The sequence below is a fragment of the Pezoporus flaviventris genome, unplaced genomic scaffold (assembly GCF_033815535.1).
Source record: "Pezoporus flaviventris isolate CSIRO_AGI_PZ_B2104156 unplaced genomic scaffold, CSIRO_AGI_Pfla_v1 ptg000029l, whole genome shotgun sequence".
In the NCBI taxonomy this organism is placed as follows: Eukaryota; Metazoa; Chordata; class Aves; order Psittaciformes; family Psittacidae; genus Pezoporus; species Pezoporus flaviventris.
In genome coordinates this window covers 823,362-840,438 of record NW_026892577.1, presented here as the reverse complement: position 1 = coordinate 840,438, position 17,077 = coordinate 823,362, and the positions used below count along the sequence as shown (strand labels likewise).

Sequence of the window (17,077 nt, the reverse complement as noted above, 5' to 3'; positions counted from 1 at the left end):
TGGTGATTCCACGCAGGCCTCTCACTGCCTCTCCATGCTGTGGAGAAGGGACCATACAAGGAGGGGCTGGCATTGCCCACAGACAGCGGAAGTTAATTTTTAATACACATGAGGAGCAAGGCTTGAGGAAGGTCCTCCACTCCTCTCTACCTACAGCCACCTCTGAAGGGCAGAGCTATCCAGGAGGTTGACCTGCCTTTTATCTAGTCCTGTTGCGTGGACCAGAGATTGTCGAGGCTTGGAGAAATCCAACAACCTGCTCAGCACAGAGAAGACTTTCTTGGACATGAGTTTTCTTGCCTTTCTAGAAGAGGACCTTCCCCTCTGCTCTTCCCAGGCCTACTGTTTTCTCTCCTGCCCCTCTTTCTGCTGTTGTCTTGCTGCTGTGGTGTTGTTACCCCAACATGTTCCAGAGCACAGTTTCATGGCACTTTTTCTACTTCTCCTAGTCTATTAATATTACCGTGACAATTAGAAAAGCAGAAAGATCCTAGACCTAGGTTGTTGGTGTCTTCAGCCTGCAATGTGGTTGTGCTGTTCAGAGCTGAATCTTCCCACACTAGGTCTGTGCTACAGCTCCCAGATGGAGATATATCAAGATTGTATCAGAATGCAAGGTAGAAGTACCGAGTTGTTTCCATGTTAAATGTTGCTTTAGAAAACACTGATAAAGTAGTTGGTGTCTCAGACTCATCCTTCTTATTTTCGGCCGCCTTCCTTGATCCACACATATTATAGAAATGCAGGATTCAATAGAATTGGATTTGATGAAGAGTAAAGGGTCATGTTCTAAAGTACATGTGCCTGGTGAATGATCTCTGTGCTGAGATCCTTCCTATTCAAGAAATGCTTCCCTGTTACTGTAGTGAGGTGTTGGTACAGGGTGCCCAGAGAAGCTGTGGCTGCCCCATCCCTGGCAGTGTTCAAGGTCAGGTTGGATGTGGCTTGGAGCAAGCTGCTCTAGTGGAAGGTGTCCATGCCCATGGCAGGGGTTGGAACTGGATGAGCTTTAAGGTCCCTTCAACAAAAACAAGTCTGGGATTCTATGATTCTATGAAATCTACCAGTAAATGCAGTGGATTTTGACTCTTAGCAGTAGACAGTTCTGATCCACCTGTATCCTCACCACTAAATACATGCTAGCTGATTTGCAATGACATGCTTCACATGACATAGGCAGCAATGCCCAAGAGGCCATCAAGGAATTTGATAAATTAGAATAAGCTGCCTCATTGCATCACAATGTGTGTATTCAGACTATCATTATTTTGTGTAGAAGTCTGTGGGCACCCTTATTCCATTGTAAGTACTTTCTTGCGGTCACAGGTGAAAGCTGATTAATCTTTGTCTTTTCAATGGTTTTCATTTGGACCTCACAAAAGCCAGTACCTCTGCAGAAGTCTCCTAATAGTCAGCAGAAGAGAAAGTGTTCTTGAAGCTTGGTGGAGCTTCTTTCATAGAACAATGCGCCGAGAAACACTTCAAGCTGCCAGAAATCCTAGAGAACAAAACTGTGTTACTGCAAGAGATTTACCAGGTCAATGGGAAGGATGAAAACATGCTGCATGGTATTAACATTAATTAAATAATACAAATTAATTAGAACAAAACATTTATCTATTTGTACTGTGCAGAGATTGTCTTGTAACCAAGATCGCTAGAACGATCTGGATGTTTGAAGTTTGTAGTGAAGAATTAATCAGTGTTGTTCATTTACCCGCACAGTTTGACATGAGTTTTTTCACTTGATTTGCCTAGGAATCACTTTCATGTTCCCCTTCCTCCCCACCCTTTTCAGTTATGACAAGAGTTTGGAGAGGAATTGCCACTGACTGCAGTGTTTGATTGGTCAAATATGCTGGACTTTCTTTGCTTCTTGCCAAGATGTCAAAATCAGAAGAATATGAATACAGAATACCAGGTGTGTACATTTCCTCATTCATGTGCAAATGTGGTTGTTTGCATAAAAAAAAACATATTTGCCCTTCTCAATGTTCATTTTCAAGGCTTCCAACGTTATCTTTGGCCTTTTATCCTTTGCACTTCCTTCTTCCATTCCAAAACGCTGGCCTTTGTGGAAAGACCTTCTAGGTGATGTTCTTTAGTCTTCATCCTTGATGACTGCCCCTGCAGGGCAATAAGTCTGTACATGGCAACAATTGTGCCACCAGTTTTAACTCCCAATAGTGCCATTCAAGACATGAGGGCTGTAGAAGCAGGAATCAGGTGAAGAACAACATTCTGGCTCTTCAGTGTTAGGATGATCATCAGCTTTTTCTTGTTAAGTAATTAATACACAGAAACAGAGGAAAGTAACCACACTGGCAAGAGAATGATGAAGTGAGTTAGGCATTGTTTCATGTTGTGGAAAAGCTTTGGATTCATTCTTCAAAGAATGATACAGCTTGAATTGTCACTATACAAGGAATATATTAAGAGAGAATCTTATTAGAAATCTGAACCTTCCCCACACATACACTTTAAAATGGCTTAAAGGAAATTCTGGATTAAAGTTAAGTTTCAACCTATGTAATTTACTTACCTATGCATAAAATCCACTGATCTTTCTGCACATTTGCACAAAAAGTTATCATCTGAGCCTGATTCTCTTTAACCTTTCTTCAATCTAACAGTCCATCAGTAAACACAGTTTTGACTTGAACTTAAAAGTGCCAAAAATCAATCGGTTCATATTGGCACCAGTGTTGACTTCAACTACAAGGTTCTTCAGGGACTCCCCAGTCTTACTTGAACAGTGTCACCAGTCTTATTTCATTTAAAGTATGCCAAAGCTTTAAGGCATTCATGGCTCCCCAGGGAGATTTGCCACATTAATAGGCACCAGGTTAGGAAATCTATTTATTACTTTGCTTGATGAAGCCTGTTTAAGTTTCAAGATACCACTCCCTTCCCCACACCTTCCAAGGAATCTCTCTATAAAAGAAAAAAACCTGAGACTTATCAGCCAGAATTGAAAGGTATCTTTGGATAGGAGCTCATTTTCTTTGTACAATGAGATGATTGTGAAACCTATGGTAGCAGTGGAAAATGTTACTCTTGAGATATAATCTTTCTCCAAAACCCAGGAAGTTACAAAATCTTAAACAACAAATCAAACGTGTTGTTTTTAGATGATAGGACTGTGGTTGCTTTATTGTTCTACTGTAGAAAAAGAAACCTAAAGAGCCCCACCCCCTCAGAAATAGAAACTATATATTCTGACTGTCCTTTCTGTCAACAGCAATTGATGAGATGGGTACCACTACAATTTTGACATGGCTACTCTTGCTAGGTCCAGCAGTTTTGGAGGCCAAATCAGGTAAAGCACTTAAACTTGCTCCAGGGTGCATAAAAAGATCTAAAACTGCTTGGGGTCCTCTCTGGTGGTTTCACAGATAAGAATTACATTCATGCTGGCATCAGTATGGGCAAAAGATGGAAAGAAAAATTGGATGAAAGAGATAGATAGCACAGTTTTGTTTTACTAAAATTATGAGCTAATCCTCACAGTGAGTGATAAGAATGATTTAAACCATTTAGTGGAGTTAATTTTGCTGCCACAGGGTCATGTTTGTCTTGGTGCCTTGCAACATTGCAAGAACTGTGTCTGTGAGTGTCTTATGATCGGGTCACTCCTCCAGTTCCAGAAATCTGACCTAAGAGTTATGGAAGAATTCATTCCTTTATTTTAATTGTATATTTATTCCACAGTGTATGCATGCATACATATGTTATATACTTAATATTGCTTGTATTATTTGATTATTCTTGATATTATGTATAATTTAATGAAAGACAATGAGCAGTTAGTTTTCATAATCCAGTTCTAGATAAATAAGGGGCATCTGAAGATAATGAAAGACATGAAATGTTTTTAGTTCAACTGTTTTATGGTCATTGACTTTTGACTAGTCTGATTAGTTTCTATCTCCTAGGCCACTTAGGTGACTTTGAGTTAAATAGATCAATGCATAGCCTAGAATAATTGCAGATGGTTTTTCTAGTTATTTAAGCATCATTATGATAATTTATAATGCCATCATCCACTTTAACCAGTTTTCTTTGTCTGTGCTCTGCTTGCCTGGTGATAAGCCATCTCTCTCTGGTTGCTCCAGCTCTTATCTCTGTTCTTGGCTAATTCCCCAGCCCCTGCCTCTGTCTGCTGGATCAAAGTGTTGTATTTGTATAATCACAGCCTTTTGCCTTTCTGACACCTCTAAAGTGTGAGGCAGGATGCAACCCATCTAATTACAGCTCTCACAGTGATGACAGACCCTGAGTGAAAGCAAATAAAACTTTCAGATCAGCTTTTATTTCCTAATCCCATTCTGACTTTTTGCCAGCTTTGTGGTTTCTCTCCTCAAAAATCCTACGAGTGAGGTTCAACAATGTGCATGTCCAAGTAGATATCTGAAGAAACAAATCAGATGTAAGTCAAGGGGCACTTTTGCAGCTTTTCCCTTCCAGCTGCCAGTTAAATGCACACAAACAGAGACAAATCTGGTTTGGACTCAGTCTTGACTGTTCTTCTAGCCCAACAACAATGAATTAGATGCAGTGAAGAAATTCTGGGGCTGTTAACTTCTCAGATTTGTTTTGCTTTGGGTGACTTACTCAGTGTTTGATAACAAGATAAATATGTATCTGGCAAAGTATAACAAGTGCAGCATGCATGGTTTGATTTCCGAAGTGTAGATACTGCAAATCTTAAGTTACAACATTTATTTGCTCACTTACACTTGGTAGTAAAGTCTCTAATAAATTCTCTCAACAAAAATGAACCTCTCAAATGAGGTTTCTCATACTGTTCACTGCAGAATGCCTAAACAAGCTAACGCAGTCCAGAAAGCAGATGGGCTTTACCTGAATGAATGCAGTGATCAGAGTATTCATGATACATAGGTCATTAGCTATTTCTTTATTGTTATTGGCATATAAGAAATAAAGCCACTGGATTCCTATTGAAATTTTTATAATCCTATTGAGACCATTGTCCATTCTGTCAAACACTTCAGGGAATAAAAGAAATACATAAACATGAAATGTGTTCTTAAAGCATGCCATTTTCTTCCTATTAACAAAGTGGAAAAAAAATAATCGTGCTATTTTCTTAATACAGATTTACTTAGATTTCATTCAGATACTGAAATTCATTTTCTCTCCTTTGCTTTCCTATTATGCTTTTCTTACTTAAGAATTTCCTTTCTTGCTGAAATAGTTTGTGCTTAGCCTGCTGTCTAACTTTTCTGAGAAATCTCACATAAAATATATGTAGCTGATTTTGAGATCTGGAAGAGAGAAAGAACAAAGGTCTGTATCACCTCTGTCCTTACAGGCATTTAATATTGGGCTAGGCAAGCACCTACTAAGAGCAACGAGGCAAAAGGACAAAATAGATTATAGAATCCCAGACTGGTTTGTGTTGGAAGGAGCCTTAAAGCTCATCCAGTTCCAACCCTATGCTGCGGGCAGGGACGCCTTCCACTAGAGCAGCTTGCTCCAAGCCCCTGTGTCCAACCTGGCCTTCATCTTAACTGACTTCTTAATGTCACTTCCAGTTTATTTGTCTGTGTCCGTTTCCCTCTTTCCCACAGTGACCCGTGTCCGGCTGGTGAACGGAAGGCACAGATGTGAAGGTCGCATTGAGGTCTATTACAGAAGACAGTGGGGGACAGTTTGTGACGATTTCTGGGACCTTTCTGATGGCCAGGTTGTGTGCAGGCAGCTGGGATGCGGCGAGGTCATTGCGGCTCCAGGCAGTGCTTACTTTGGGCAAGGCTCAGGTGATATCCTCCTGGACAATGTGCAGTGCAAAGGAGATGAGGCCTCCTTGTTTCTCTGTAAACATCTCGGATGGAAGGTACACAACTGTGCCCACTATGAAGATGCTGGTGTTGTCTGTTCAGGTGCTGTCATGTTTTTCTTTTCTGAATACTTTTGCTATAAATTGCACTCAATATACATGTATGGACATGCAGGTATGGAGGCATTCTCCTTCTGAGATAACATTTGTTCAAGACATATGGTGGAAAGCTATACCAGATATACCAGATACATGTCTAATCTTTCTTTCTACTTTATTTTGAAGAGCTTTCTGTCTGTGCAAAGGCACACTCCCTAGGAAATCTCTCAGGAAGCAGAGCCTGGTCTTCCAACAGCCCTGTCTTTTCGCTCCATTGACCCTGCAGAGCCATTGTGGACCATACTTTTCTCACTACAGTAGTTTACAAACTGTGCTTGCTCACTGCGTGCACAGCAATTAAAAACCCATGGATCAGATTTGCATTGCTATGTGCAGAACTTTAATTCTGTCATGGCATAAAATCACCCAGCAGTGACAAAGAGAGCAAGGAAACATGTTAAAATTAGAGGCAAAGCTGTATCTTCTAGAGAAGAGAAGGCTGCGTGGAGACCTCAGAGCAGCCTTCCAGTATCTGAAGGGGGCCTATAGGGATGCTGGGGAGGGACTCTTCATTAGGGACTGTAGTGACAGAACAAGGGCTAATGGGTTCAAACTTAAACAGGGGAAGTTTAGATTGGATGTAAGGAAGAAGTTCTTTACTATGAGGGTGGTGAGGCACTGGAATGGGTTGCCCAGGGAAGTTGTGAACGCTCCATCAGTGGAGTCCTTCAAGGCCAGGTTATACAGAGCCTTGGGCGACATGGTTTAGTGTAAGGTGTCCATGCCCATGGCAGGGGGGTTGGAACTGGATGATCTTAAGGTCCTTTCCAACCCTAACGATTCTATGATTCTATGATGGTGATGGGTTCAAGTCCTGCTGGTGCCAGCAACCCTACAGCTCCTGTCTCTGTAGCAGGAGCCTGTAGGGGACAGCCTCCAACCATGCCTGAGCCATCGTGTCCTGTGGTGGGAGCAGATGCTGCATCAGTACCTTTCGCTGCAGTCACCATCTAGAAATACCACTTTTAAGAAAAAATTTCAATTGGCTGTTACCCACTTCTATTGCCTCCACTGACCCCAGCCAAGATGGAGTATGCAATCATAGAATCACAGAATGGTTTGGGTTGGAAGGGACCTTAAGATCACCCAGTTCCAACCCCCTGCCACAGTCAGGAACACCTTCCACTAGAGCAGGTTGCTCCAAGCCCCATCCAGCCTGGCCCTGAACACTGCCAGGGATGGAGCATTCACACAGAGTAATTTGTCTTGATTTCACTTCATCCTTAAGGAACTGAGCTTGTAGCTAACACACAGATGTACACATTGCACAAGCATGGTCCTCATATGCATGGTGGTTCTTCTGTATTCACAGGAAGGATCACTATGGTGCCGACGACCTCCACAGTGCCAAGAAACTCAACACTGCAGACAGTACCCATAACGGAGGACACAGACACCATAGAACCAATGACCTTTCTAACAGTTCTGCCCTCTCTACCAGACGTGGTCACCATAGTACCATCGACCTCTGCAGCTGAGACAATGTTCTTAGAGGAGACAGCCATCACAGAACCAATGTCCTCCCCAGCAGAACCAACCACCGCAGAACCAATGACCACCATAGCAGACAGGTTCACCACAACGGAGACAACGTCCCTAGAAGAGACAACCATCACACAACTAATGTTCTCCCCAGCAGGGAAGACCTCCCCAACTACCTCAGCACCACTCTCCACTGCAGGAGAGGAGATAACCACTGCAGAGACATTCTCCTCGCTGGAGACAATCACAGGAATACCACTGTCTGCCACAGTGGGGACAATGTCCCTAGAGGAGATAACCACTGCAGAACCAATGACCTCCTTAGCAACAACATCCTCCTCAGCAACAATGACCACCACAGCACTACTGACCTACCCAGTGGACACAACCACAGGAGTGCAAACAACCTCCATAGAGGACACGTCCTCCATAGCAGAGGCTGCCACCACAGTCCCAGTGAATACCACAGCACAGGAGAGCACAGCAGGTAACCCTCTCCCTCGCCGGTCTCCTTAGTGCCTCTGATTTCTCTGATCTGATTGCACGGGAGGGAGTCTCCCATCTCTGAGCAAACTTCATTCTTGCCACCCAAGTCCACAATGAGGATGGAAGCAGAGCATGGAGAAGAGCTGGTAAACTGGGGGGGGGTAAGGCAAGAGGCCAGGTCCTCTGTAACCATTGCTGGTGAAGTAAACTATTTGGGAAGGGATTTTCTCTCACTGCAATGGGGGGATTGTGTCAGGGGATCATTCTGACTTAGCCCCTTCAGTTCCAGCACAGGGAGTACCATAGCTATTGCCTAGACATACTCTGGGATTTGCAATGTGAGTGGAAAAGAGAAAGATGCTGACTCAAATGTTTTGTAATGCAAGTTAGACCTCAGCCGCCATATGGTTCCTGTCCAAGGAGCAAGTAGTTGTGTGAAACACAGAAGTCATGATGGTCATTTCAATTGAATGAAAGACATGGTATGAAGTACCATAGGACAGGAGCTCCTTGAAGGCAGGCTACTTCAGGGTGTATGACATGCACTGACGGTGCTTAGAGCCTTCTTCATTGACACCAAATTGTTCTTTGCACCCACAGCTCCAGCTGCCAGCACCGAGAGACCACATTCAACAGGTAACTCATACCCACCACACGCACCCCTGGCCTTGCACCATGCATTCAGGCTCCCTGCTGCAGGAGCCCATGTGGGGACAGCAGGGTGGGGGCTCATTCACTCACTCCCTCTTCTTCCTTGCAGCAGTACCTACAGCCCCTCCTACCCAAGTACCGTACACAACAGGTAATGAGTGCTCACTGAGCTTATCCCCTTATCCCCAGCCTTGCAGGGGCACAGGAGGAGAGGAGGGGGAAACTGCTGGCCAGAGCCTGCCCAGTGCAGGGCTGCTGCTCCCCTCTCCACGGTGCATGACGGCTACCCCCTAGGGGATGGGCCACACTGAACGTGTACAAATGGGTTTTCTACCCATGCCTCAAGCAAGCAACCTGTCCCCAGGCAGCTCCCGCCGGCCCGCAGATGTCCCTCTGCAGGGAGAATCTGCCTCCTGCACACACACAGTATCACCGTATCACAGTATGTTAGAGATTGGAAGGGACCTCGAAAGATCATCTAGTCCAATCCCCCTGCCGGAGCAGGAACACCTAGATAATGTTACACAGGAATGCGTCCAGGCGGGTTTTGAATGTCTCCAGGGAAGGAGACTCCACAACCTCCCTGGGCAGCCTGTTCCAGTGTTCCGTCACCCTCACTGAGAAGAAGTTTCTTCTCAAGTTTAAGTGGAACCTCTTGTGTTCCAGTTTGTACCCATCACCCCTTGTCCTATCATTGTTTGCCACTGAGTAGAGCCTGGCTCCATCCTCGTGACACTCCCCCTTTATATATTTATAGACACTGATAAGGTCACCCCTCAGTCTCCTCTTCTCCAAACTATAGAGACCCAGCTCCCTCAGTCTTTCCTCATAAGGGAGATGCTCCACTCCCTTAATCATCTTCGTTGCCCTGCACTGGACTCTCTCCAGCAGCTCCCTGTCCTTCTTGAACTGAGGGGCCCAGAACTGGACACAATACTCCAGATGGGGTCTCACCAGGGCAGAGTAGAGGGGAAGGAGGACCTCTCTCGACCTACTAACCACCTCCCTTCTAATACACCCCAGGATGCCATTGGCCTTCTTAGCCACAAGGGCACAGTGTTGGCTCATGGTCATGCTGTCGTCCACTAGGACCCCCAGGTCCCTCTCCCCTACACTGCTCTCTAACACCGGGGTCTTTGCTCCGTCACTGCCCTCCCCTGCTCCCTTCGGTCTGCACCACCCTATCCTGTGGTCCCTGCACCCACACCAGCCGGGGAGGTGGGTGCTGCGTGTGCGGGGCCGGCGGGACCCTGAAGCGGTGCCTTGTGCCGTGTCGCAGGGCCCATCCTGCGCCTGTCGGGCGGGAGGCACGGCTGCGAGGGCCGCGTGGAGCTGTTCGACGGCAGCAGCTGGGGCACGGTGTGCGACGACCTGTGGGACCTGCGGGCTGCCCGGGTGGTGTGCGCGCAGCTGGGCTGCGGGGAACCCGTGGCCGCCCCGGGCAGCGCCCGCTTCGGGGCCGGCTCCGGCCGCATCTTCCTGGACGACGTGCAGTGCCGCGGGGACGAGCCCTCGCTCCGGATGTGCCGGCACAACGGCTGGGGCATGCACAACTGCCGGCACGTGGAGGACGCTGGTGTCGTCTGTGCAGGTCTGTGGGCGGCAAAGGCACTGGGGCTAGCATGCAGCTCATGGTCCTCTGTGCCCAGTCTTCTATGGTGTCCCCATCCTCTCCTCACCCCAATCTCTGTCGTGGTACCCTGTGCCCTAAGGTGGGGCCACATGTGTGCTCTAGCACCTTTCCTCTGAGCTTCACATCTCACCTGTGCCTCTTCTATACCCACAGCTGCTGTAGCCACCCCGACATCTACATCAGGTAATGCTCTTTGCCTTTTCTCTCCTTTTATTTCTGGGCTGCCTACCTTTTGGTTTTTTTGTTTTTGGGTTTTTTTTTTTTGTTGTTGTTGTTGTTTGTTTGTTTGTTTTAATTGATTTTTCTTTTTCTATGGAAAAATCCCTTTAAATTTGCATGATAATCCTTAGGCAGGCTGTGTTATCCCCTTGCATTTTAGTGATGCTTATTTTTCTGCTATGATGGTTGGCTGTAGGCAAGCCATTTCTTCACTGGGCTCTTCAGCTAGGTCAAAGCTTAAGGATATGTGGTCTAAATCTCTCACATGCATTATTATTGGTAGGGTGGTGTTCAACTATCACAATGTGTAACTTTTGGCTATTCTGCTTGCCCCAGCTGTCATGGTCATCAGCCTATTTTTGCCTTGACCATCCACAACAGGGAAAGTGTGAACGCCCCATCCCTGGCAGTGTTCAAGGCCAGGTTGGACAGAGCCTTGGCTGACATGGTTTAGTGTGAGGTGTCCCTGCCCATGGCAGGGGGGTTGGAACTGGATGATCTTAAGGTCCTTTCCAGCCCTGACTATTATATGACTCTATGATTCTATGATTCACAGTAGAAGACAACACAAAAGTGAAAGTGCCTGAGAGCCCACCCAGTCTGATCAGGAGAAAGGGCAGTACCTAAGCACAGCTGATCCTCCCAAGCTTGGAATAGCCTGAATATTCCAAAATCCTGAGGCAGGGAGGAGTGTGCTGTGCAGGAATATAAAATGGGGGTTGTTTTTGCCTTTATGTGTCACATCTTGTAGGAATTACATTCATAGCATGTGCTCACTTTCTATCAGGAAACTTTTAGGATTATCAGTGCATTTAACGTAAGAATTGTATGTCATTCATCTGGCAAGACCATGAAAACTTTTTGCAGCTATACTTATAATAGAAATAAGATGTATTTAAGACTTGGCCCAGCAGCCTGGAATGCTTATTTCAGTCTGTGATGATAAAATTAGAGTTTCCTAGAAGACTTGCAACTTATTGATTCTCTGAAGTCCTTAGGACTTGGGGAATTAGGGAAATAAAGAGAAGCAGGAAGGTAACTGAGGGGATTCTGTTTGTTGAGGAAGGTACTTCCATGTTGAGTGTCATGGTGCCTTCCTGAATTAGACCTCAACTGCAGAAAGGAGAGACGAGAGCAGAAAGCTCCAAGGTGTTACAAACGCCAGCTTGAAGAGAGTGGTCTGACACCATGGATGTGACAGGGAATCCCAAATCCAACATGAAAGTAAACCTAAAGGGGGAAAAATATTTGTCTTGATTGAGTCTTACAGAGTATCAGCTGCAGTTAGCAGGAGACCTGCTCTTCAGCAGCTGTGGATGGAACACATACACCTCAAGTACAACTTTGCAGAGGTTACTGTAAGTGAATTCTCTTCCATTTCTTTCTGCAGCACCTTATTTTTGTGGTGGCTCAATCTCAAATTCCTCTGGGATGCTGCAGACTCCCTTCTACCCTGGAAGTTATCCAAACAACGCTGACTGCGTGTGGGAAATACAAGTAGAGAACAATTTCCGTGTTGTGCTCACATTTAGAGATATTGAGTAAGTAAAACATTGATTCCCTGAGCAAATGACAAAGTCAAAATATACGTGAGAGGTTTGGAACCTAGCTGAAACAGGAAACCTTCCAAATTTTAAAGATTCTTTCAAAAACATCCAGCAGTTGAAAGGCTCCATCTCTGGCACTGTCCAAGGCGATGTTGGACTTTGAGCAACGTGGTCTAGAGTGAGGCATCCCTGCCCATGCCAGGGGGTTGGAACTAGATGATCTTAAAGTCCTTTCCAACCCAAGCTACTCTATGACTGTGATGTTATGACCAGAAGAAAATCTCGATTAGTGTAGTATTTTCTGCTCACAATTTTCTGCTACATCTACATACAAAATGAACAAACCCTCAGCCGTAAAAACCTCAAGTGCTGATTTTATAACGTGTTAACTCTGAGTTTCTGAAACACTTTTGACAAGGTGCTGACATTTGTTTGCCAGGATGCAAAGCGGCAGATGCCAGTATGACTACATTGAAGTCTACGACGGGCCTCTACATTCCTCCCCGCTTCTTGGGAGACTTTGCTCTGGTTCCTTTCCCACATACACATCCTCTTCAAACATGATGACCGTTCACTTTCACAGCGATTCTAGAGACACCTTCAGGGGGTTTCAGGCTCACTACTCCTCCATTCCAGCAGTTCACAACTCTAGTAAGTTGCTGGTTGGTGTTTCTTAACATACCAGCCTGATTATTGCTTTTGTTTGCAAAATAAAGATTTGTGTGTATTTAAAGATGTTAGGGAAATTACATGATGTGTGTGAATATGATGGGCTGGTATGTGAACTGCCTCCCTTCTAAATGAAGAAATAAACAACATTTGGTTCAATTACAACATTTAATCATTAACAAATTCATAAAGTCACTAATATATGGTTTCTGCTTCTTCTACCAGCCCTTCAGTGCTTGCCAGACTACATGCATGCAGTGGTTAGCACAGACTACCTCCAGTCTCAGGGCTACTCAGCGGAGATGGTCACTCTGAATGATAATCGTTGTAGACCAACAATCACATCACGTGAGGTTATATTCAACATTCCCTACAACGACTGTGGGACGACACGGGAGGTATGTGTTATCCTGAATTGCAGAACCCCGCACTGAAGAGAGTCATGAAGGGCCCTTGTGGTCTACAGTACAAAGTGAACCAATGAGACGCAGAGGTTTTTAGTGCTTTAGGGAATCCCCATGCTTAGTAGAAATGGAGGAAAGCATGAGAAGGAGTTATATGAACCCTCCCTGATTTAAAGCAGATGTAGTCTTATAAGTGCCACGCAGGTTTGGGATAATTGCACTACATGATTGATATTTGGTACAGATGTTGAATGAGCTGGTTCTGCCTTGGAGTTAACAGAAGTTTTCCCCACTAATTTCTGTTCAATAGCTTACTTCAGCAAGTTTGTTTAGTATGTGTGAGCAGCAAAGTCCAGTATCAACTTCTTGGTTTCAAGAGTTTAAGAGAAATCTGCTTTTTCAAACTTCGTCTTACTCTACCAAAGCTTAGAACAGATAACATGACAAAAATGCAATTCCTCATTTTAAATTGCATGTTAAACAGGAGAACAACGATACCATCAACTATTCCAACACCATCAAAGTTACTTCTTCTGGGTACATAATCAGGAGGAAAAAGAATATTAACTTACACATCAGTTGCAAAATGCTACAGAAAACATGGATGCAAATAACGTATGTTGCTGAGGACACTGTAGATATGAATGAAAATCAGTTTGGAAGATACACCATAAACATCACTTTCTATGACTCCTCATCATTCCTGCGGCAAGTGCACGACTCTCCGTACTACATTGACTTGAACCAAAATTTGTACCTTCAAGCTTATCTTCACAGCTCTGATCCAAATCTGATCCTGTTTGTGGACACATGTGTGGCATCACCTGATCCTCATGATTTTAACAGACTGGCCTATGATATAATCAGGAATGGGTAAGAGCTTTCTCAAGCTGTTAGAAGCATAGCTACAATACTCTTTCTGCATTTATTTAGAAGAATAGAGCCAATCTGAATTGATATTGACCTCACTATCCATAGACTGTTAAGAGGGGTTTTTGAGCTTTTATTCTTACAGTGTGAACCTGGAAATGAGACATTACATTAAGACTTTACTAGCACTTCATTTCCCTTACTTCATCCTTGTCCTATATGCAAAATCCAAAGTAGTGGGAGGTAGATGAGATGAGATAGTGAAAACTGTCAGCAGGAATCTATCATCCTAGGCATTAAATATGTTACTAAAATCAGGTCAAGCATTAGAATAATTTTTTATGACTCATATAGCACAGACATTAGTAAAAGTCTGTTCTTCCCTCTTCAACACTTAGAATCATAGAATAGTTTGTGTTGGAAGGGACCTTAAAGCTCACCCAGTTCCAACCCCCCTGCCTTGGGCAGGGACACCTCCCACTAGAGCAGGCTGCTCTAAGCCCCATCCAACCTGGCCTAAATAGAATATTCTTCTCTTGGAAAGAAAGAGTTGCCAGTGCTCTGGCTTCTTCAAAGGACTTAAGTCTCTGTTTTCAAAGTCTGTACAACACTATAAAAGTTGAATCTTTGTCCCATTGTTTTCTTAGCACCTGGCTATGATATAATTTTGTTTTAACCTATAGCATTTTTGCAGGAATATACATAAAGCCTAATTCTCTTTTTCCTTTCTTTCTAGATGTGCTAGAGATTCTTCCTATGCCACGTACTACTCCCCCTACAGCCACTTTGCTCGGTTCAAGTTTAATGCCTTTGAGTTCATCAGCCGGCATTCAGTAGTCTACCTGCGGTGTGAGCTGGTGGTGTGCAGGCTTCGGGACTATTCCTCCCGCTGCTACCGGGGCTGTGTTAGCAGGGCCAAGAGAGATGCAAGTTCTGCTGAGGAAAGAGTGAATGTGGTTGTCGGGCCACTTCAGCTTCAAGGAGGGGGTGCTAAGAGTAGGAATATTGGTAAAGTCAAATAACTTCCTCTTCTTTTACTCTAAGCCTATTTGGGACTTCAAGAAAAGCCCTAGCTTTTCTTACATCTGCCACTGAAATCTGATTTTGCCAACTTTACCATAAAAAAAAAGGGATCTTTTTGGCTGAGCCAAATGCCTACAAATCTCTTCTTTCACACATTGTAAGCCCCCTGTTTTGCCCTGCATGTATAAAAGTATAACTGCTTTGGCTGTCCCAAAGGAGAGGCAGCGTGTGCCCCGTTTTCATAGAATCACAGAATGGTTAGTGTTGGAAGGGACTTTAACCATTCTATGCTTCTGTGAAATAGGATGCTATGAAAGTGCCATGAAATTTTTGGTGCTATAACTCCATTCAACTAATTAGCTCCAGTCTGCTGGAGCCAATGAACTAATGGCTAATATGATGCCCAGCTCAGCCTTTTTGAGACACATTTAATTCCCTTAGTTGTCTTCCTCTTGTCAAGTTTGCTTAGTTATGTTGTCATCCCTGTTAATGTAAAGCATGTTCAAATAGTTTAAAGCAGTGATGTTAGCCTAATTCGGGCTCTGTTCTGGGAACCACCCTTTTTAATGCAGCAGCTCTCTCTGTCCTGATCTTTAATAAACTGAGATCTACCCCCTCTGCCTTCACTCTCAGGGCTGGACTCCTCTCTGCCTCCTCCCCAAGCTGATAACCCCCTCACGCCGGCCGTTGCTGCTGTCGCTGTCCTCGCAGTTGTCGTCTTTGTTCTTGCTGGGTTTCTTGCAAGACCTGCACTGAAGAAACTGCTTTCACATGGGACAATGTGAGCTCAAAGGTCAGCATCATCCACTCGGTGACTGCAAGGCAAATGTCACATATCATCAGCTGCCAAAATGCTTCACTGACCACAGTCACATTTGTACCATTTGTAAGAAGCTGTGATATCTTTATCAACAATAAATCCTATCCTGTTATAGTGCTTTAGAATAACTTTGTAATCCTAACACTTCTTAAACGATTAAGAAATCATTTCAACATTCATGTCACGAGTTGTTTGGTACGATCATCTTACCATTTTTGTCCTCTTTAGTTCCCTTCTTACGTTCTTCTGAGACCATGTACCTAATGCCTAGAGATTTCATGAGCTGGAGAGACAATATGAATGGATATCAATAAGTATTTCGAGGTTTAGTATAGAGTAAAAGAAATAGGTCATGCCTGGAAAGGAAATGTAAAAATTGTTCTTATCATGGCATCTAGAGTTGTGGCTATACAATAATTATTTTGAGCATTGCTCTTGATGCTAAATTTCTCAATGGAAAAGTAACAGGTCTGTGCTTATTTGTAAAACGCAGAGATTTCCAAGCTGAAGTAATCTGTTACATGAGCAGCGTAATTTCAAATCAAAGGAAGGAATGTTTACAAAGCAATAATTGTATTTTGTCTTTCGAATGAATGTGGTTGTGATTAAAATACAGATGGATGTTTTACTCTTTTGAAGAGTGTGGTCTGTTGGATTAAAAATACGCTGAGCAGTGGACTGAGGCCCTGCTTCTGAAATACTGCATAGGGAATTCCTAAATATCTTAGTGTAGGCTTCCAAAGGAATGAGATAATCCTTTTTCTTTCTGTACGTGCAAATTTACAGAAGATATCTGACCTAGGAGGACTTCCAACTCAGAAACGCCCTCTCTTTTGGTTTCTATTGTTTTCTCCTGTGTGTCACTCACAAAAGCAAAATGATCCACATAAGGACCTGTCAATCTGCATTTCCTCCACCCCTGTGTTCCCTCCAAAGCAGATGGCTGACTGAGTCCCTGAGCATCCTCACCCATCCCAGCAGGTCCCTCATCCAGTGCTGTTCCCACTGCATCACCAAAGTTGAGGACTTCAGAAACATGACAGGAGCTTCCCTACATGCCTGTGAGGACTAATCGTCCTTTACAACCAGTGTATTTCTCTGTGTTATTGGAGAAGAAGCTTTTCCTCCAGTATTGGGCTTTCTGCCCATCAGTTGCATTTTGAAACACTTCTGTGTACTGCTGTGAAGAGGTGTGAGGTACCTCTGGTTTGTATGAGTGTTGGGCACACCTCTGTGTGTGTGGCTATAACAAGGCATTTTAATGGAGCTAAACTGTAAAGGATGAGTAGAAAATCAAATAAGACCTAGCAG

General features: G+C 44.1%; 2 protein-coding genes across 3 annotated transcripts; both read left to right on the top strand.

Annotated features, from left to right (window-relative positions):
- The first annotated feature begins 3,161 nt into the window (after nt 1-3,161).
- On the top strand, nt 3,162-7,960 carry LOC133272388 (soluble scavenger receptor cysteine-rich domain-containing protein SSC5D-like). Its single transcript, XM_061459549.1, has 3 exons — nt 3,162-3,319; nt 5,595-5,906; nt 7,275-7,960. The coding sequence occupies exons 1-3, from the start codon at nt 3,253-3,255 to the stop codon at nt 7,958-7,960; spliced, it is 1,065 nt and encodes a 354-aa protein (XP_061315533.1). The 5' UTR covers nt 3,162-3,252.
- Nucleotides 7,961-9,798: 1,838 nt separating this feature from the next.
- LOC133272014 (deleted in malignant brain tumors 1 protein-like) lies at nt 9,799-16,400 on the top strand. 2 transcript variants are annotated; one of them, XM_061458562.1, is made up of 7 exons: nt 9,799-10,172; nt 11,824-11,974; nt 12,420-12,631; nt 12,875-13,047; nt 13,538-13,926; nt 14,660-14,931; nt 15,580-16,400. In XM_061458562.1, the coding sequence occupies exons 1-7, from the start codon at nt 10,103-10,105 to the stop codon at nt 15,729-15,731; spliced, it is 1,419 nt and encodes a 472-aa protein (XP_061314546.1). In that variant the 5' UTR covers nt 9,799-10,102; the 3' UTR covers nt 15,732-16,400. The 2 variants fall into 2 exon arrangements, with proteins under 2 accessions (XP_061314546.1, XP_061314548.1); XM_061458564.1 differs by lacking the exon at nt 9,799-10,172 and adding an exon at nt 10,184-10,397.
- Nucleotides 16,401-17,077: the final 677 nt, after the last annotated feature.